We start from the raw sequence: 22,478 nt of genomic DNA on the forward strand, positions 1-22,478 counted from the left end.
ATTGTCATGTCTAAACAACAAGTTGAGGCTGGTGTCGAAACTATCAATGACATCTATTGTCATGTCTAAACAACAAGTTGAGGCTGGTGTTGAAACTATCACTGACATCTATTGTCATGTCTAAACAACAAGTTGTGGCTGGTGTCGAAACTATCAATGACATCTATTGTCATGTCTAAACAACAAGTTGAGGCTGGTGTTGAAACTATCACTGACATCTATTGTCATGTCTAAACAACAAGTTGTGGCTGGTGTCGAAACTATCAATGACATCTATTGTCATGTCTAAACAACAAGTTGAGGCTGGTGTTGAAACTATCAACAAGGAGACAAAGTCATCAATATCCCCCGCAATGGCAAAATACTCTTCATGATTATGTCTATGAGTTATGATTATGTCAAATATTTATGTGTGTATATAGAAAAGTGGAAGGAGAGTATTGAAAGGTTTTGAAAGTTCTGCTCCAGAAAGGAGCACTGTCACCAATTTCATTCTATGTCAAACTTGTTGGCATGGAAATGCCAAAAATATTTTATTCAGAAGTCCAAAACTACCAAAAGGCACCAGTACACCACCAGATCTATCTATGCGCCAAGTTTGGTGAAGAAATAGTGAATGGTTTTAGAGTTCTGCTACGGAAAAGAGCACAACCACCAATTTCAGTCTAAGTCAAACTTGTTGCCACGGAAACGCCAAAAATATTTTATTCAGAATTCCAAAACTACCAAAAGGCACCAGTACACCACCAGATCCATGTATGTGCCAAGTTTGGTGAAGAAATATTGAACGGTTTTAGAGTTCTGCTCCGGAAAAGACAAATTTGCACGTACCACCAATTCCAGGCTAAGTCAAACTTGTTGCCATGGAAATGCCAAAAATATTTTATTCAGAATTCCAAAACAACCAAAAGGCACCACTACACCACCAGATCTATCTATGTGCCAAGTTTGGTGAAGAAATATCGAACAGTTTTAGAGTTCTGCTCCGGAAAAGAGCACTACCACTAATTTCAGTCTAAGTCGAACTTGTTGCCATGGAAACGCCAAAAATATTTTATTCAGAATTCCAAAACTATCAAAAGGCACAAGAGCACCACCAGATCTATCTATGTGCCAAGTTTGGTGATGAAATAGTGAACGGTTTTAGAGTTCTGCTCCGGAAAAGAGCACTACCACCAATTTCAGTCAAAGTCGACCTTTTTGCCATGGAAACGCCAAAAATATTTAATTCAGAATTCCAAAACTACCAAAAGGCACCAGTACACCACCAGATCCATGTATGTGCCAAGTTTGGTGAAGAAATATTGAATGGTTTTAGAGTTCTGCTCCGGAAAAGACAAATGTGCACGGACGGACAGACGGAGTCCATTTTAATACCCCCTGCAAAACGCGTTGCGGGGGATAATGACATCTATTGTCATGTCTAAACAACAAGTTGAGGTTGGTGTCGAAACTATCACTGACATCTATTGTCATGTTTAAACAACAAGTTGAGGCTGGTGTCGAAACTATCACTGACATCTATTGTCATGTCTAAACAACAAGTTGAGGCTGGTGTTGAAACTATCACTGACATCTATTGTCATGTCTAAACAACAAGTTGAGGCTTGGATAAGACATTGATATGGATTGTAACACAAAAAGATTTGATATTGTTTTAATTCTACACCCTCAAGCGATTCTTCAGCTAGATGATGGAGTCTGTAAATTATTGAGTCTGCACAAAAGCTGATGAAAGGATAATGTAGCAGCGATAATATCCAAACACATTGTTTCTTGATTGATTGAAATTAAACAAACATGATGGCAACAACTAAACACTGAGATATGCAGCGATGCACTCAAATGTGTGCTTAACGCCAATGGCAGCCACATCTAATGATGTATCACTGAGTCAGAGACTGGTTTCATGCTGCTTTCAACACTATTTCAATCAGATCATGATGTGATGCTTCTTTCTGACATTTAGTGTTTTCCTGAAACCATGAGCAAAGGTGTGGTGATGAAATATGGTTGGTTGTAGTTTAAGCCACATTCAGCAGTAGTCCAGCTATATGGTGGTAGACTCTAAGTAATTAAGTTTGAGCCAGACAATCCAATGATCAACAGCATTAGCATCGATACACGCAATGGGGATATGTTGACATAGGTCAACCAAGTCAGTGAATCTGACCACGCGATCCCGTTTGTCACCTCTTATGACAAGCATGGGTTGCTGAAGACCAATTCTAACCCAGATCTTCACGGGTTGTGTGGTGATAGAAACCTGAGAAACATAATCTGGGAAACTGGGATTCAACCCACTATTATTGGTTTGTTGCATGCCCACAGGATGTAATTCTGCAGAAGTAACTGTACTGCCTTAGGCAACTGGGCCTCACATAACCCGCATAATGCACTAACACATGTGAAAGATAGATAAGGCACCTCTACACAACATAAGGATGTCTCACTCACCTGCAGCCTTCTATTATGAGGATTATGCATTTGAATTAAAGGAGAAAAACTACTGTTGATGGGTACTCTGGCTCCTAGGTACGGCCTCAGGCGATACGGGTTGGGGATACCAACACCAAAAACCTGAAACATACGGGGTACATGTCACAATTTGGGGCAGTCTGGAGAAACGAGAGTATAACTGATTAGTGTTACAACATGGGTCTTGAGTTGAATCTTGAGCTTATGAAGGAGTTGATATTTTAAAGAAAATATGGAGGTGTGGATGTATAAGGTATTCTCACCTGGTATTTTAATGAGCCTATGGAGGTGTGGATGTATAAAGTAGTCTCATCTGGTATTTTAATGAGCCTATGGAGGTGTGGATGTATAAGGTATTCTCACCTGGTATTTTAATGAGCCTATGGAGGTGTGGATGTATAAAGTAGTCTCATCTGGTATTTTAATGAGCCTATGGAGGTGTGGATGTATAAGGTATTCTCACCTGGTATTTTAATGAGCCTATGGAGGTGTGGATGTATAAAGTATTCTCACCTGGTATTTTAATGAGCCTATGGAGGTGTGCATGTATAAAGTATTCTCACCTGGTATTTTAATGAGCCTATGGAGGTGTGGATGTATAAGGTATTCTCACCTGGTATTTTAATGAGCCTATGGAGGTGTGGATGTATAAGGTATTCTCACCTGGTATTTTAATGAGCCTATGGAGGTGTGGATGTATAAAGTATTCTCACCTGGTATTTTAATGAGCCTATGAAGGTGTGGATGTATAAAGTATTCTCACCTGGTATTTTAATGAGCCTATGGAGGTGTGGATGTATAAAGTATTCTCACCTGGTATTTTAATGAGCCTATGGAGGTGTGGATGTATAAAAGGTATTCTCACCTGGTATTTTAATGAGCCTATGGAGGTGTGGATGTATAAGGTATTCTCACCTGGTATTTTAATGAGCCTATGGAGGTGTGGATGTATAAAGTATTCTCACCTGGTATTTTAATGAGCCTATGGAGGTGTGGATGTATAAGGTATTCTCACCTGGTATTTTAATGAGCCTATGGAGGTGTGGATGTATAAGGTATTCTCACCTGGTATTTTAATGAGCCTATGGAGGTGTGGATGTATAAGGTATTCTCACCTGGTATTTTAATGAGCCTATGGAGGTGTGGATGTATAAAGTATTCTCACCTGGTATTTTAATGAGCCTATGGAGGTGTGGATGTATAAAGTATTCTCACCTGGTATTTTAATGAGCCTATGGAGGTGTGGATGTATAAAGTATTCTCACCTGGTATTTTAATGAGCCTATGGAGGTGTGGATGTATAAAGTATTCTCACCTGGTATTTTAATGAGCCTATGGAGGTGTGGATGTATAAAGTATTCTCACCTGGTATTTTAATGAGCCTATGGAGGTGTGGATGTATAAAGTATTCTCACCTGGTATTTTTAATGAGCCTATGGAGGTGTGGATGTATAAAGTATTCTCACCTGGTATTTTAATGAGCCTATGGAGGTGTGGATGTATAAAGTATTCTCACCTGGTATTTTAATGAGCCTATGGAGGTGTGGATATATAAGGTATTCTCACCTGGTATTTTAATGAGCCTATGGAGGTGTGGATGTATAAAGTATTCTCACCTGGTATTTTAATGAGCCTATGGAGGTGTGGATATATAAGGTATTCTCCACATTGCCTTCCTGTCTGGCCAAAAATACTACATCAAATGTAGTGTTTCCCCCAAGGGGAACAATCTGAAAACAACAGACACATGCCATTACACCTGATATTACATTCACACCTGACAGTACATACACTTGACATTACATTCTCTAGTTGTTAGTTTCATGATCTAAGCTATAGAGCTGGTTTAGGACTGATGTAATATTAGCAGAATTAGTCCAACTATAACAATTCACCATATTAAACATGGGCATATTGGACTCCAGGGTTAACCCCTGCCAATGTATCAGTGTTACATGTTTGCTACTAAATAATCATGAAATACAATGCTGGAAATATACTTACTTTATCTTGAAAAAATGAGCAATGAAAATGCACTGTACTGCCTGATATTGACAGTAGGTGTAAACTATTTTTTGGGTCATTATTTTGAACTATGACTCTTTCCATACGCGGCATTCCAACTGGCCTGAAAAATAGAAAGTCTGCCTGTAGAGTGATGTCATGTCGCACATCTGACAATACTGCGTCATACACAGTTTGAAAAACATTGTATCAACATATCTGGAAATACACGATATATCATGGCCTGGGCTACAATATCCCAGACCTCCAGATAAGATTTAGCTCATGTGGGCAGTGTTCACGAATAGCATCGGACCCTCTGACAAATCCGGCAGATTCGGCAACCGTCCGATAAAAGTACACAACCCGCCGGACCCAGTGTCTGACTGTATATTCGACAATGACTTTGACTGATCGAAGTTGTTATATGTGACATGTGACACTTGATCGCTGTTAATAAATCTTATGTTTGTTAATAATTTCAATGCCAATTATAAGAAATGTTAAATCTGAAATGTGTGTTTAATTTTATTCTATGGGTCCTGTGAATTTTCAATGGGTCAGACAGACATCTTAAACTAATACAGACCCAATGTCCTGTTACTTTGAACACCATTCGTGAAAACTGTGTGGGTACTATACCCACTGTATTTTTTTTTGGAGTAGGTATTATGAATGTTAAGTGGGTCTTTCATGTTCAGTTACCCACTGCTTTCAAATATGTGCGTATTTCAGTGATTTTACTCACCTAAGTATTATGTCATTGAGTAAGTTTACTAAGCAGGTATGTTCTGCCTTACGTCATATCTAATCAAAACCAACTGAAATATAATGGAAATGATTTCATAAAAACTCACTCATCTTATACTGACAGTACAAGACTTGTCCTATACTAACAGTACAACTTGATAGCAATCGATGTCTTGTTCATAATGCAAGCTAGTTTTATAAATATATTCCGCACGCATTTGTTTAAGCTTTTTGCGTATCTAACATTTTAAATGCGTAATTGGTACGCAACAATTATTTTTCAATGCGTAACTGGATATTTTCTATGCGTATTTTACCCGGATACGCAGCTTATCTGGGCTTCTGATATCCCTGACAATATCTGGCCAACAATGAAATTCAATGCATGATATCTGTTCATTCTATGACACAAACGCACACACTCAACAAGATATCTAACCAGTGAGTGAGTGAGTATGGTTTTAAGCCGCTTTTAGCAATATTCCAGTAATATCACGGCAGGGGACACCAGAAATGAGCTTCACACATTGTACCCTTATAGGGAATAAAACCCTGGTCTCCGGTGTGACGAGCAAACACTTTAACCATTAGGCTACCCCACCACCCCGGACCAGTGATACCACAGTCCCTGATAAATATGACAAGATTCAGCCCATGATGTGATGGACATCACTGTGCACATGTTTTCTGATACTTCCAGTGTTATTTCCAAGTGATGGGACACAACATTTATCATCAAGAAACTCCGCAACGATCTGGGCAAGGTGACATTAGATCCTAGAATCTGATGTCCGATCAAGGAGTTGTTTGAGATGATAAAGACAAGTAACAAGGTGACATTGGATTCGAGAATTTGATGGCCGATGATGGAGCAGTATGACATAATTATGACTAGTACATCTAACATGGATGAGATTGATTCCTAGAATTAATGGCTGATGAAGGAGCTGTATGATATATTTATGAACAGTGTCCCTGATGAAGGAGCTGTAGGATAAGTAGGTGAAGAAGTCAACTCACTGTTGTTGAAAGTCCAGCATAGCAGGATCCAATCTAATGCTACTGGAAAAAAGTTTATCATCTTGAATTCTGAAACAAAACAAAAATACACTTTACTTTTATAGTTTCAACATTTCGAAATATATGAGAGCGAGTGAAATGAAATTATGGGTAAACAGCTTATCAGTGAATGTTTCAATCCACGGTTTGTTGGGTGTGTGGGTGTGAGTGTTCGTGTGGTTGGGAGGGTAGAGGAGCTTGAAGTCAGTGAATGAATGTAAGTGAAATTGTGGTTAAGTAGCTTGTCAGTGGTTGTTTCAATCCACTGTTCATTGTAGTGTATGAGCTTCATTTGGGACAACTTAAGAGGGTTAGTAATGAAAGTGGATTGTATCAATTGAGATGTGATGAACTTTTTCTCTGCATTTTATCAAGTTTCACCAGGCATCACAAAGAAGACTGCTCATGTCTGTCCTGTTTAAGTTCACAGTTTGGTATAACATAAAATATCTACAAGTATATCTTAGTGAAACTGCAAGTATATTTTAGTGTTCAGGTATATCTTGAGGTGTATCTGTGTGGTGGCGCGTGGTCCTGTGCTTAAAGCTCAGGTCACAAATCGGTGAAGTTAAGCAGCGTCGAGCTCGGAGAGTGCTTGGATGGGTGACCGTGTTTGGCAGCTTGACTCCTGAGAGTTTCTAGGACTTGAGTCCTGCCCCACAACGAAGCACATGTGACACATGTGGTCTCACCTTAGGCAAGTGAGTTTGTTCAAAATTGTCTCTGTTCACCCAGCAGGAAAATGGGTACCCGGTGGAAAAAAGTCATATGACTATAACCTTCTAGCGCCTAACAGGCAGCTTGGGTTATCCGGGGTAATAATGGCCTTGATTGTTAGCGCTATGAGCATACCTAGTGTGGAGTTTGGCTATATAAATGGACACATTATTATTATTATTATTATCTTCAGGAATAACTTTAGGTGTATCTTAAGGCATATCTTTATGTAACTTTGGGTATAATTTATGTCACATTCAGGTTTATCTTTGTATACCTTCAGGTAATCCATACTAAACATATCTCTAAACATTCACCAGGGCCTCCAAGGACATACATACACACAAACCAGCAACAGAAATAAATAGGAAATTTCCTTCATGGAACACCTCTACCTCTCTACCTGTGAGCAACCTTCCTGCAGTGTAAAAACAGTACAGAACATGAGGTAAGGTTCCTATACATGACTATCTGCAGCACTTGAACCAGGAGTGTAGCTCTGCAGCCACGTATTTCCACTCATCCAGTGGCGAGAGATATGACATCCACTTGACTTGTCATAAAATATAACAGATCTTCTTTCCCGATGCTAGCTGACAAGCAAGATATTGAGGATCTCAAGGTTGAAGCTTTGCGCAATATTATTATTATTATTATTATAGGATATTTATATAGCGCGGATATCCAGGCAACTAGTGCTTGCTCAAGAAGATAATATTTTAAGCAATACTGAATATGGAAGGAATCCCTCTACTCTGTGGGATCATCTTTCCTTGTTTGACATTTGAAAAATGCAATTCAAAATGTCAGGAAGAAAAGAATTATTCATTGCACATAAAAGTCACTATTTCAGTCCATTTGTCAAGGGTGAACTAAGGAAAGATCCCTTCCATTTCGACAGAGCTACCAACAGAGGAACAGCAATTCAGTAAAACTGTTGCTTGGTTGTGCAGAGGCACTGCAGGCACTGAGATGGTGAACTAGTCCAGTGTCTGTACTGAGGCACAGCAGGCACTGAGATGGTGAACTAGTCCAGTGTCTGTACAGAGGCACTGCAGGCACTGAGATGGTGAACTAGTCCAGTGTCTGTACTGAGGCACAGCAGGCACTGAGATGGTGAACTAGTCCAGTGTCTGTACAGAGGCACTGCAGGCACCGAGGTGGTTAACTAGTCCAGTGTCTGCACAGAGGCACTGCAGGCACTGAGATGGTGAACTAGTCCAGTGTCTGTACTGAGGCACAGCAGGCACTGAGATGGTGAAATAGTCCATTGTCTGTACAGAAGCACTGCAGGCACTGATATGGTGAAATAGTCCTGTGTCTGTACAGAGGCACTGCAGGCACTGATATGGTGAAATAGTCCAGTGTCTGTACAGAGGCACTGCAGGCACTGAGGTGGTGAAATAGTCCAGTGTCTGTACAGAGGCACTGCAGGCACTGAGATGGTGAAATAGTCCAGTGTCTGTACAGAGGCACTGCAGGCACTGAGATGGTGAAATAGTCCAGTGTCTGAACAGAGGCACTGCTGGCACTGAGGTGGTGAAATAGTCCTGTGTCTGAACAGAGGCACTGCAGGGACTGAGGTGGTGACATAGTCCTGTGTCTGAACAGAGGCACTGCAGGCACTGAGGTGGTGAAATAGTCCTGTGTCTGAACAGAGGCACTGCAGGGACTGAGGTGGTGACATAGTCCTGTGTCTGAACAGAGGCACTGCTGGCACTGAGGTGGTGAAAAAGTGTCTGTACAGGGGCACTGTAAATCATAGTGAGAAGATAAACTAGACCAGTTACAAGAAAACACAGCCTCACTGACTCACTTGCTTAAACACCAACACAGACTAACCATGACTTGATGGTCCAGGTGAGACTGGTCAATGATGCGCATCTGTTGTTGGTTAGAACTGCGTGGGACAACAACAGTTTTACTTAGAACCTTCATGGCAACATGTGGATACAGCACAGAGAAAATAGTCAAAACAACTCACAACCATACAACTGTCCTCAAGCTATGTCGTCACTTTCCCCAAACAACAGCAATTATCCACAGCTGCCCAAGCTCATGCTGAATCAGAAGGCATGTTTCTCCTTGAGTGCCATCAATATAGGAGGAAAAGAAAACACTATATTTCTTTGTTGTTAAATCGACTCAACAACATTTGAGCTTCACAATGATGGCCTGTAAATAAGTCTTGACCAGACAATGCAATTATTGACATAATGGGCAATCATTCATAATGCTGAAGGCACTCAATCTACAAGGTCAGTCAGCCTGACCCCCACTTCAGTGATGTCTAACAACTACCCAAGGTTGGTGGGGACAGACTACAGGTGGTGTCTGCCATCTTCACACCATGCATTGATCTCCTGTATATATCATTGAGTGTGCACATCAACAAATGAGTGGGGCTTGACATTACTTTAGACAGGATTTCACTTACATCACAGATGGCAGGCTAATGAGATGGAGGTTTTAACTGCTCTGAAGAATGAAGATAGCATGGTGTGTCTTTTATACCTGAATCAAGACAGTTTGGCCATCTTGTATACCTGAATTAACACAGCTTGGTGTGAACTGCATTATCAGCTATTGCATCATACCTCTGTTTGTACAAAATTCATTTCCTTATTTTGACTGCAATGTCCTGTCACCGCCCAAATCAGCAAGTGTTCATGGCTATGAAGCAGTGTGTTGTACAATGAAGAGGTACCCGTCATTACACAGGCCATGCACACAGACAGGATGTATTCTCTGTGGCCTGATAATATTAAAACTGACTGCAGTTAGGTCACAGTGACATTAGGATGCATGACGCTGAACCCCAAACCTACTGTTACCCTTGTGTTATACTGCTTGTATATCTAGGTTGATACAGAACCTCCAAACTATTGTTACCCTTGTGTTATACTGCTTGTATATATAGGTTGATACAGAACCCCAAACATACTGATAGATTGATACAGAACCCCAAACCTACTGTTACCCTTGTGTTATACTGCTTGTATATATAGGTTGATACAGAACCCCAGACAGATATAACACTAGTATATCTAGGTTGATACAGAACCTCCAAACTATTGTTACCCTTGTGTTATAACACTTGTATATCTAGGTTGATACAGAACCCCAAACTATTGTTACCCTTGTGTTATAACACTTTTAGGGTTATAACACTAGTATATCTAGGTTGATACAGAACCCCCAAACTATTGTTACCCTTGTGTTATAACACTAGTATATCTAGGTTGATACAGAACCTCCAAACTATTGTTACCCTTGTGTTATAACACTAGTATATCTAGGTTGATACAGAACCTCCAAACTATTGTTACCCAAACACTAGTATATCTAGGTTGATACAGAACCTCCTTGTGTTATAACACTAGTATATCTAGGTTGATACAGAACCTCCAAACTATTGTTACCCTTGTGTTATAACACTAGTATATCTAGGTTGATACAGAACCTCCAAACTATTGTTACCCTTGTGTTATAACACTAGTATATCTAGGTTGATACAGAACCTCCAAACTATTGTTAACCTTGTGTTATAACACTAGTATATCTAGGTTGATACAGAACCTCCAAACTATTGTTACCCTTGTGTTATAACACTAGTATATCTAGGTTGATACAGAACCCCAAACTATTGTTACCCTTGTGTTATAACACTAGTATATCTAGGTTGATACAGAACCCCCAAACTATTGTTACCCTTGTGTTATAACACTAGTATATCTAGGTTGATACAGAACCCCAAACTATTGTTACCCTTGTGTTATAACACTAGTATATCTAGGTTGATACAGAACCTCCAAACTATTGTTACCCTTGTGTTATAACACTAGTATATCTAGGTTGATACAGAACCCCCTATTGTTAACTTGTGTTATAGTATATCTACTACTATTGTTACCCTTGTGTTATAACACTAGTATATCTAGGTTGATACAGAACCCCAAACTGTGTTTAACACATCTAGGTTGATATATGTAGGTTATGATACAGAACCCCAAACTATTGTTACCCTTGTGTTATAACACTAGTATATCTAGGTTGATACAGAACCCCCAAACTATTGTTACTCCTTGTTATAACACTAGTGTAGGTTGATAAACCCAAACTATTGTTATATCTAGGTTGATACAGAACCCCCAAACTATTGTTAACCTTTGTGTATATCTAGGTTATAACCTTGTGTTATAACACTAGTATATCTAGGTTGATACAAAACCCAAACTATTGTTAACCTTGTGTTATAACACTAGTATATCTAGGTTGATACAGAACCCCCAAACTATTGTTACCCTTGTGTTATAAGACTAATATATCTAGGATGATGCTGAACTCCAAACATATTGTTAAAAAAGTGGGAACTTCAAAATTTCACAAGAAACAAATGAACATTAGTGATAAAAACTATATTTTAAGTCAAAGTGGTGGAATACCTTTTAGCAAACTCAAAAGTTCATTAAAGGGTGAGGCTCCTTACGTTTAAGCTGATTAATCAATATAGTCAAGAATTGTGAAAATATATGTTTAATATCTTACACAAATCTGCCTTGATAACTAGTTAAAGATAAAAACAAAGGAAAGGTGAATGCACAGTCAGTTAGTATCTGTTTCCTACAAGACCCAGATACCTGAAATAGCTGGGGGAGACACGCTTTGGTGCTCCCATATACACAACTGTGCACACCTCACTAGACAAGCTCTGACAGCTGGGGCAGCCCAACCAGTATTTACTGAGCACCTGCTGTCTATCTACTTCTGTCACACATCCTGTCCTGTGTCTATCTACCTCTGTGACACATCCTGTCCTGTGTCTATCTACCTCTGTGACACTTTCTGTCATGTGTCTATCTACCTCTGTGACACTTTCTGTCCTTTATCTATCTACCTCTGTGACACATCCCGTCCTGTCTATCTACCTCTGTGACACATCCTGTCCTGTGTCAATCTACCTCTCTGACACATCCTGTCCTGTGTCTATCTACCTCTCTGACACATCCTGTCCTGTGTCTATCTACCTCTGTGACACATCCTGTCCTGTGTCTATCTACCTCTCTGACACATCCTGTCCTGTGTCTATCTACCTCTCTGACACATCCTGTGTCTATCTACCTCTGTGACACATCCTGTCCTGTGTCTATCTACCTCTCTGACACCTCCTGTCCTGTGTCTATCTACCTCTCTGACACATCCTGTCCTATGTCTATCTAACTCTGTGACACATCCTGTCCTGTGCCTCTCTACTTACAGGGCTTCTGTCAACACCGACAGCAGGCAGGTAATTAGACTGGTAATTAGGCCAGCACATAGAAGCAGTGAAAGGGATCAAATTCAAGCAGAGTTGACGGATATTTTACGTGTCAAACATGGAAGCTAATGCAAAGAATTCTTTACAAATATTCTTTTTCAATATGTATGGACACAATACAAGCAATGTAAGTTTAAGAAGTGTGTTAATGTGGTATGCTACTCTTCAATCTGCATCCTCTGCCACGTCACATCTGAATGATGCCATGTTACATGAGTGTGTCTATCCACGCTTGTACAGTCACGTCAAAGAGTCACATCTGAATGATGCCATGTTACATGAGTGTGTCTATCCACGCTTGTACAGTCACGTCAAAGAGTCACATCTGAATGATGCCATGTTACATGAGTGTGTCTATCCACGCTTGTACAGTCACGCCAAAGAGTCACATCTGAACGATGCCATGTTACATGAGTGTGTCTATCCACGCTTGTACAGTCACGCCAAAGAGTCACATCTGAATGATGCCATGTTACATGAGTGTGTCTATCCACGCTTGTACAGTCACGCCAAAGAGTCAGTCACGTCAAAGAGTCACATCTGAATGATGCCATGTTACATGAGTGTGTCTATCCACGCTTGTACAGTCACGCCAAAGAGTCACATCTGAATGATGCCACGCTTGTATGTTACATGAGTGTGTCTATCCACGCTTGTACAGTCACGCCAAAGAGTCACATCTGAATGATGCCATGTTACATGAGTGTGTCTATCTATCAGTCACGCTTGTACAGTCACGCCAAAGAGTCACATCTGAATGATGCCATGTTACATGAGTGTGTCTATCCACGCTTGTACAGTCACGCCAAAGAGTCACATCTGAACGATGCCATGTTACATGAGTGTGTCTATCCACGCTTGTACAGTCACGTCAAAGAGTCACATCTGAACGATGCCATGTTACATGAGTGTGTCTATCCACGCTTGTACAGCCACGTCAAAGAGTCACATCTGAACGATGCCATGTTACATGAGTGTGTCTATCCACGCTTGTACAGCCACGTCAAAGAGTCACATCGGAATGATGCCATGTTACATGAGTGTGTCTATCCACGCTTGTACAGTCACGGCAAAGAGTCACATCTGAATGATGCCATGTTACATGAGTGTGTCTATCCACGCTTGTACAGTCACGTCAAAGAGACATTAACCACCTGTGTGAAACCCTCAATGATGGGACATTATTGACCAAGCCAGCATCATATATGGGGAAAATAAGACCAACAGATACTGATAGCACACAGGGGTGGCCCTGGTTGGAAGAGCTGTAGAAAACATACTGATGGCACTAACAGAAAGCCCTCTTTAAAAGAAACTGATAGGTATTTGTCACACTTTGGAAAATTTCATGGTCACTGATATCCACAGCTCAGGTAAACAGGAATATCAAACTATCAGGAAGGACATTTGTGATGTGTATGATTGTTGGCCTCAGTCCATCTGATCCAGCAACATAATATAATGACAAAAGGCTGGGGGTATCTCAGCTACAGTAATGGAGATAACTGGTATATATGATGCAGTTATTCAGATCATTGAATGGAACTGCATCCCTGCCCGATGCACCTCTTTGTCTGACATCTAAGTGAAGCACTAGTGTGCATTTCAGTGGGCTATGCCATGTATAGAACACTATCCGAAAGAAATCACCGGTACATATGATGCAGTAACCAAGATCATTGAATGGAACTGCATCCCTGCCTGATGCACCTCTTTGTCTGACATCTAAGTGAAGCACTAGTGTGCATTTCAGTGGGCTATGACATGTATAGAACACTATCCGCTATGCCATGAAAACCGGTACATATGATGCAGTAACCAAGATCATTGAATGGAACTGCATCCCTGCCTGATGCACCTCTTTGTCTGACATCTAAGTGAAGCACTAGTGTGCATTTCAGTGGGCTATGACATGTATAGAACACTATCCGAAGGAAATCACCGGCACATATGATGCAGTAACCAAGATCATTGAATGGAACTGCATCCCTGCCTGATGCACCTCTTTGTCTGACATCAAGCAGTAGTGTGCAGTCCAGTGGGCTATATCATGTATATATAACACTATCTGTAGACAGATATGCCTACTGGCTGCTAATCACTAGTCATGTCGTAAATTGAATTACCACCACAGCCATATTGTATCAATCTGCTGGGGTTCCATTGGAGTAGTTACTCTGACTGATGGCGTGTATCAACCACTTAGTGGTCAATCACGGGAGACAATCAGTGGTTATAAATACCGCTGATTGCACTCTCGATAATGACCTACAGACTGACCAGTAGGTTGAGAGAAACGTGTCAAGAACCAGTCTTATATAAGGCAGCTGATTGGTCCACAGAGATACCTGTCAAGACTTGTGCTGCACTTGTGTGAATGTGCGCAGTTGACACGCTACGGCAACTTATTGATGTCAAGGAATGATAAGACTAGCACCACAGCAGAATGAAAATGGGTCGGGTCGCCTATCCTCACGCCAGGCACTGAATCAATAAGTCGTTACAGCAAGGGTAAATCAATCTATACAAAACAATTTGCACATTGGTGTCTCCCAACACTGACAATATAGACACAGTTGAGACACAGGATAGACACAGGATAGACACAGCATGGACACCAGTCCTTGTTGGTTTACAACTCTCTCACTCTATAAGCTATATAAACACTACCCTCCTCAATGGAGGGGGATCGTCAGATCGACTGATATCAGAGTGAAACTTGTTAATATTGAAAACTATTGATGTGTGCTCTATAAAAAGATACACATGCAATATAGTGTTCAGGGCAAACATCACCCGTATAATCAAAACAGCTATTTATTGTAGGTGAAAGTAAAATAGTAACAGAATATTAAAGATTTTACACCGTCAGTAGCCTGCTGACCGAGACTCATGGAAGTATATGATCTATAAGACATTGTCGCCAAGCAGCCCGGCCACATGACACTGTGTGTGTTGTGGTCTACTGTGGTGTCAACCCAGGAAGATCCCTGCAACAACTGTACTTAAAGCTTGAAAAACAGGTGTGTGCACTCAACAAGCCTGACAACTTCTGCATTAACTAATACTGGCTTCAGTACTGGCAGGTATAATAGATTCAAATTGAGTTTTTTTCCTTCTAGCGTTAGAGGTGGGCAAGGTGAAAACATGTCACCATTATTCTTTGCCTTTCATTTAACTTAAACTACCATGTGACAATAAGTAAAAACAGCAAAAGTAAATATTTATGTTTTTAATTGGAAGCATATTAAGCCATGTTTAAAAGAATTTGAAAATGATCAATGGTAACTCAAGGTTAATGATGCTAAAAGCTGAAATTGAAATACGTTTTTATTGGCAAATACTGACTGTTGATACTCCTTGATCAAATGGTTCAACTCATACTGGTGTGGTCTGAGCCTTGGGTTTCCTAGATACTGTTATACTGGAACGTATCAAGAACGCATCCATCTGATTGTGTTCAATTGCCCAAGCCATCAGTGATGTTTCAGCGATGTGAGTGAATGAGTATGGTTTTACGTCGCTATTTAGCAATATTCCAGCAATATCATGACAGGGGACACCAGAAATGAGCTTCACACGTTGTCAGGAATCAAACCCGGGCCTTCAGGCCTGACGAACAAACCCTTTAACCACTAGGCTCAGTAACCACGCTCTTTCCACCCCCAGTGTCTGGTCTGGTGAAGATAATCTAGGACTGATGATTGTCTCAAGGACTGAAGTCACAGGTTAATAAAGTCATTGACATTCTGGTTCTGTTCTAAAAATGAGCCATCGTATATTAAGCGTATATACTACCACAAATGGGTCTGAGTCTATAAATAGAGTGTGCAGGCATTCAGAGATGTCACAACTATCTTGTTGAGATAGTTATCCAAGACGATAGACCAACAACCATGTAAATGTGTTCACAGAGATGGCATAATGTGTACAGTGCAACAAACATATTAAAGACAACAGAACCAATCACTTGCTGAGGTAGATTCAAAAGTACCACAGAAATGATGTACAAAGTAACTTTTGATATCCTAGATAAGGGACACGATACTCACTGTGGCTTGTTTATGAAATTTCACAGTATAAATTACTTCTTTGAAGTCTACTGTAAGAATCTACAAGTTAAACGACTCTAGACAGGTTAGGTTTGTATGTTGCATGGCGACAGACTTGTCAAAAAGTTAAAAGTATATCAACATGAGTAAGTCCTTCAAAGTGTTTTAATGTCACCTGAGACTACGTAAGCCGAGTCTGGTTGATATATAATCCTCCCGGAGGTATGTAATACAGAATCCTCCACATGGTTACAAGTGCTTTCAGTTCAACCCACAATGGTAATACGCATTATCCTGAACAAGCTGTTGACACACACTACATGGAATGGGACGATGGTGCTACAACTCACAACATTACATGTGAGGAGGACGCCATCATGACATTGTATGTGTTGCTAACACTGGGATTTCAGTTTAAGATGAGTGTGGACGATAAGGTTTTAAAATGACCTCATATTTTCATGCAGAATAACCTCTAACCCCTCTTATTCAAATTCTTGTCAGAAAACTGATAGCAGATCATTCCTATACAAAGTTTGATACTCTATCATCTGGGTTGGAAAAGTACACATTTCTTGTTTGAATATCATTGTAACTATGGCAACTTAATCCATCATATCAGTTATCTCTAATAATAATTGACACAATCACAAATAGGACATGAGAAAAATATGAGTATTTAAAAACGATGAAGATTTGTGTTCCAGGAAGCTGGCCACTTTCACTCCCCGTCAAACAATGGAGAGATAAACAGGGCTCACACCAACTGCCTACAGTTTCCTGTCGGATCCCACCTAAAGTACATCACAGTTGGTCAATGTCTACATGCATTGTTTAACAAACTGAAGAGGAAACCAACACTAATGTAAAAAGAGGCATTCTGTAACAAGTTGGTGCAATTAAAAAGTCTAAAATTACCAAGTATGTTTCAAAGTGTGAGCAAGTTCGCAGTATTATCAATTGACATTCACTTCACAAAAAGCTAGAACATAACTAAGCACCCAACATCATCAGAACAGTGTACATGACGTAGGTACATCATCAGAACAGTGTACATGACGTAGGTACATCATCAGAACAGTGTACATGACGTAGGTACATCATCAGAACAGTGTACATGACGTAGGTACATCATCAGAACAGTGTACATGACGTAGGTATATCCATCAGACCAGTGTACATGACGTAGGTACATCATCAGAACAGTGTACATGACGTAGGTACATCATCAGAACAGTGTACATGATGTAGGTACATCATCAGAACAGTGTACATGACGTAGGTACATCATCAGAACAGTGTACATGACGTAGGTACATCATAGGAACAGTGTACATGACGTAGGTATATCATCAGACCAGTGTACATGACGTGGGTACTTGGTCCTAGGGACACTCGGGGTACTGGGGACATATTGTGACCTCCAATCCCTGTGACAATACTTGGGTTCTGGGGACACTCGGGGTACTGGGGACATATTGTGACCTCCAATCCCTGTGACAATACTTGGTCCTAGGGACACTCGGGGTACTGGGGACATATTGTGACCTCCAATCCCTGTGACAATACTTGGTCCTAGGGACACTCGGGGTACTGGGGACATATTGTGAACTCCAATCCCTGTGAGAATACTTGGTTCTGGAGACACTCGGGGTACTGGGGACATATTGTGACCTCCAATCCCTGTGACAATACTTGGTCCTAGGGACACTCGGGGTACTGGGGACATATTGTGACCTCCAATCCCTGTGACAATACTTGGTCCTAGGGACACTCGGGGTACTGGGGACATATTGTGAACTCCAATCCCTGTGAGAATGCTTGGTTCTGGAGACACTCGGGGTACTGGGGACATATTGTGACCTCCAATCCCTGTGAGAATACTTGGTTCTGGAGACACTCGGGGTACAGGGGACATATTGTGACCTCCAATCCCTGTGAGAATACTTGGTCCTAGGGACACTCGTGGTACTGTGGACATATTGTGACCTCCAATCCCTGTGACAATACTTGGTTCTGGAGACACTCGGGGTACTGGGGACATATTGTGACCTCCAATCCCTGTGACAATACTTGGTTCTGGAGACACTCGGGGTACTGGGGACATATTGTGACCTCCAATCCCTGTGACAATACTTGGTCCTAGGGACACTCGGGGTACTGGGGACATATTGTGACCTCCAATCCCTGTGAGAATTCTTGGTTCTGGAGACGCTCGGGGTACTGGGGACATATTGTGACCTCCAATCCGTGTGAGGTTACTTGGCCCTGTGGGCACTGGGAGGCACTCCGGATATACTGTGACCCAGAATCCCGGTGAGGTTACTTGGCCCTGTGGAGAATGGGAGGCACTCCAGACATACTGTGACCCAGAATCCCTGTGAGGTTACTTGGCCCTGTGGGCACTGGGAGGCACTCCGGATATACTGTGACCCACAATCCCTGTGAGGTTACTTGGCCCTGTGGAGACTGGGAGGCACTCCGGATATAGTGTGACCCACAATCCCTGTGAGGTTACTTGGCCCTGTGGGCACTGGGAGGCACTCCGGATATAGTGTGACCCACAATCCCTGAGGTTACTTGGCCCTGTGGAGACTGGGAGGCACTCCGGATATAGTGTGACCCACAATCCCTGTGAGGTTACTTGGCCCTGTGGGCACTGGGAGGCACTCCGGATATAGTGTGACCCACAATCCCTGTGAGGTTACTTGGCCCTGTGGGCACTGGGAGGCACTCCGGATATAGTGTGACCCACAATCCCTGTGAGGTTACTTGGCCCTGTGGGCACTTGGAGGCACTCCGGATATAGTGTGACCCACAATCCCTGTGAGGTTACTTGGCCCTGTGGAGACTGGGAGGCACTCCGGATATACTGTGACCCACAATCCCTGTGAGGTTACTTGGCCCTGTGGGCACTGGGAGGCACTCCGGATATAGTGTGACCCACAATCCCTGTGAGGTTACTTGGCCCTGTGGAGACTGGGAGGCATTCTGGACATAGTGTGACCCACAATCAGTGTTAGATAACTTGGTTCTGAGGACACTCATGGGTGTTGGTGGATGCATGGTGACCCAGAATCACAGAGATTACTTGGTTCTGATGAAATGCACAGACTCCGTGATAAGTGACTTTTAGTTTCATATCAGAATTAGCTTTATTCCAGCAACAACATTGCTATCAGAAATGGGCCCCATGCATAATAGTACCCATTTGAACTGGAGCTTTGGGCAACAAGTCTTACCACCAGGCTGCCCAATACAAGATGAATCAGTGAGTGAGTGAGTTTAGTTCAACACTGCTTTTAGAAATATTCCAGCAATAACACGGCAGGGGACACCAGAAATGGGCTTCATACATTGTACCCATGGGGGTACTCAAACGCGGGTCTTCCACGTGATGTGCAAACAGTTAACCATTAGGCAATCCCACCTTCCCAACAAGAGGAATGAGAACGTTATATAACACGCGCTATACACATCTGATGGTAACTCCTGCTTGACAAGGCCACATCCAGACTAACTGCTGCTCATACCTACTCATGGATGGGGTGGTAACATCTATTGTAAGACAAAACTGACTTATCTTGCATACAACCAAGAGAGACGTACGCTGAACTGTACATACAATCATGATTGTTCTGAGGTGTAAAACAAAGCCTAATTAATTAACTACTCATGCTAAGTTCACAATTTGATAAGTTAACATATGACATAACTGTGCATGATAAAACAAGTTTAGATCCATATTAAATCTCTCCCAACTTACTCTTCTGTACCCTTGCCTTGTGTGACACTTGTTGTATGGCTATGTGACACTTGTTGGATGGTTATGTGACACTTGTTGGATGGTTATGTGACACTTGTTGGATGGTTATGTGACACTTGTTGGATGGTTATGTGACACTTGTTGGATGGTTATGTGACACTTGTTGGATGGTTATGTGACACTTGTTGGATGGTTATGTGACACTTGTTGGATGGTTATGTGACACTTGTTGGATGGTTATGTGACACTTGTTGGATGGTTATGTGACACTTGTTGGATGGCTATGTGACACTTGTTGGATGGCTATGTGACTGTGTTCTGGAGTGTAACCCCTAGCATAAAGTCCAAGCTGACAGTGGAGGAGAAACCAGGCCTACCAAAGAAAACATTCCCACTGTGCAGAAAAACACAGAAAAGCCCACATTAATCGTGGAAATAGCAACATAAACATAAAACCTCGCTACTGAAACAGTAAAAACGACAAACTTTAAATAGCTCAAACTGCATAAAAAATGAAGAGCCTGCAACTTCAATTTTGCGCATGCGCACATGGAAGAGGGAGTCTCAACCGCATGTTGACATTCCAGCTTGGACAAAAGTTACATTCCCTTTTTAAGTATTTCTGTTGCGTTATTTGGCACTTATCATCATGATACTTGTGTTCACACTTGTTTAGGGGCGGTGGGGTAGCCTAGTGGTTAAAGCGTTGGCTCGTCACGCCGAAGACCCGGGTTCGAATCCCCACATGGGTACAATGTGTGAAGCCCATTTCTGGTGCCCCCCGCCGTGATGTTGATGGAATATTGCTAAAAGCAGCGTAAAACCAAACTCGGTCAGTCAGTCAGTCACACTTGTTTAGTTTTCTTTCCATTCATATGAAATGATTGACAGCAATCATTTCGACATATTTAATACTTTTTCTACGCAAGGTGATTCACGGTTGCTCGGAAATTGGAAAGGAGCGGATCGCAATGCGCATGCACAATAGAGGTCTAAGTTCGCTGATATAAAAATGTTGCAGTTTCATAGTCTTTTCGTGCCGTTTTTACTGTTTCAGTAGCAAGGTATTATGTTGATGTTGCTATTTCCACGATTAATGTGCTCTTTTCTGCATTTTTCTGCAGTGGGAAAGTTTTCTTTGGTAGGCCTGGAAACAGAGATAGGAACTGTTAAAGGCAACAAACAGTAATTACCAAATGCACTCCTGTTATCTGTTGTCATCTGAGAAAAGAAACCCTATTTTACATTTGTGGTAATTTGTTTGTGGCAAGTATGAAAATCACATGTAAGTGTTTTCCCGTCAGATGAAAGATGATCTCGATCACGTCGCTGCTTCACGTCGCCCTACTCCAGGTTCAACTAACATCTCCATGGTGAACTGTCAGAACTTATGCGTGGCTCTTAACATGCATATTCCCTCTTCAAACTGAATATACAGATAGTACAAAAGCTGTTAAAAAATTGATACACATAATAAACAATGCTGTATGTTGATAGCCCGTTCCACTGCTATTGATATGGAGTTTCATTTCACACTAAAGGTTAAGGCACTTCAATATACCTATGTTGGTGTGATAGTGCCAGTTCACTGAGATACCATGCCAGGCAGAAAAACATAAGTTACTATATTTCAAAGTCCTGTGGTAGAACTCATCGAAGGATCAAACTGCCAACCTTCCTCCCTTCAGGCAGAAGCTCTGTCTGGTATACTATGAAGGTAGTCACAATGGACAAAGATCATTGCCATGTAGCAGTATCAATGTCATGCATTGATCCACTGCCCAGAGTTATTGGAGAAAGACAATCTGGTATGTAATAGTGTCAATGTTGAACATTGAATTTTACCAGGTATCAGGTGTCCCGCTGTCAGCTGTGAAATGACATCAGCAGGTAGGTTAGCTGCAGTGATTGGGGAGAGGGCTGATAGTAACCCTGACTGACAGTTGACAGTAGCCCTGTGGAGCCAATGCACAGACTGATGGGTTGACAGTAGCCCAGTGTAGCCGATACACAGACTGAAGGGTTGACAGTAGCCCCGTGTAGCTGATACACAGACTGAAGGGTTGACAGTAGCCCTGAGTGGCAGATACACAGACTGAAGGGTTGACAGTAGCCCTGTGTAGCCGATGCACAGACTGATGGGTTGACAGTAGCCCTGTGTAGCTGATACACAGACTGAAGGGTTGACAGTAGCCTTGTGTAGCTGATACACAGACTGAAGGGTTGACAGTAGCCCTGTGTAGCCGATGCACAGACTGATGGGTTGACAGTAGCCCTGTGTAGCTGATACACAGACTGAAGGGTTGACAGTAGCCCTGTGTAGCCGATGCACAGA

The 22,478-nt window shown here is 41.7% G+C and overlaps 1 protein-coding gene across 1 annotated transcript in view; it reads right to left on the minus strand.

The window, feature by feature from the left end:
• Positions 1-22,478, minus strand: part of LOC124273649 (transmembrane protein 131-like) — a 72,450-nt gene that overhangs the window by 32,089 nt on the left and 17,883 nt on the right. The window contains 4 exon segments of the mRNA XM_046708922.1: positions 2,458-2,580; positions 4,095-4,208; positions 4,483-4,606; positions 6,253-6,321. Coding sequence (XP_046564878.1) covers positions 2,458-2,580; positions 4,095-4,208; positions 4,483-4,606; positions 6,253-6,321 — 430 coding nt within the window.

This window comes from Haliotis rubra, unplaced genomic scaffold, assembly GCF_003918875.1.
Source record: "Haliotis rubra isolate DU_JTF1 unplaced genomic scaffold, ASM391887v1 Scf1825, whole genome shotgun sequence".
NCBI lineage: Eukaryota > Metazoa > Mollusca > Gastropoda > Lepetellida > Haliotidae > Haliotis > Haliotis rubra.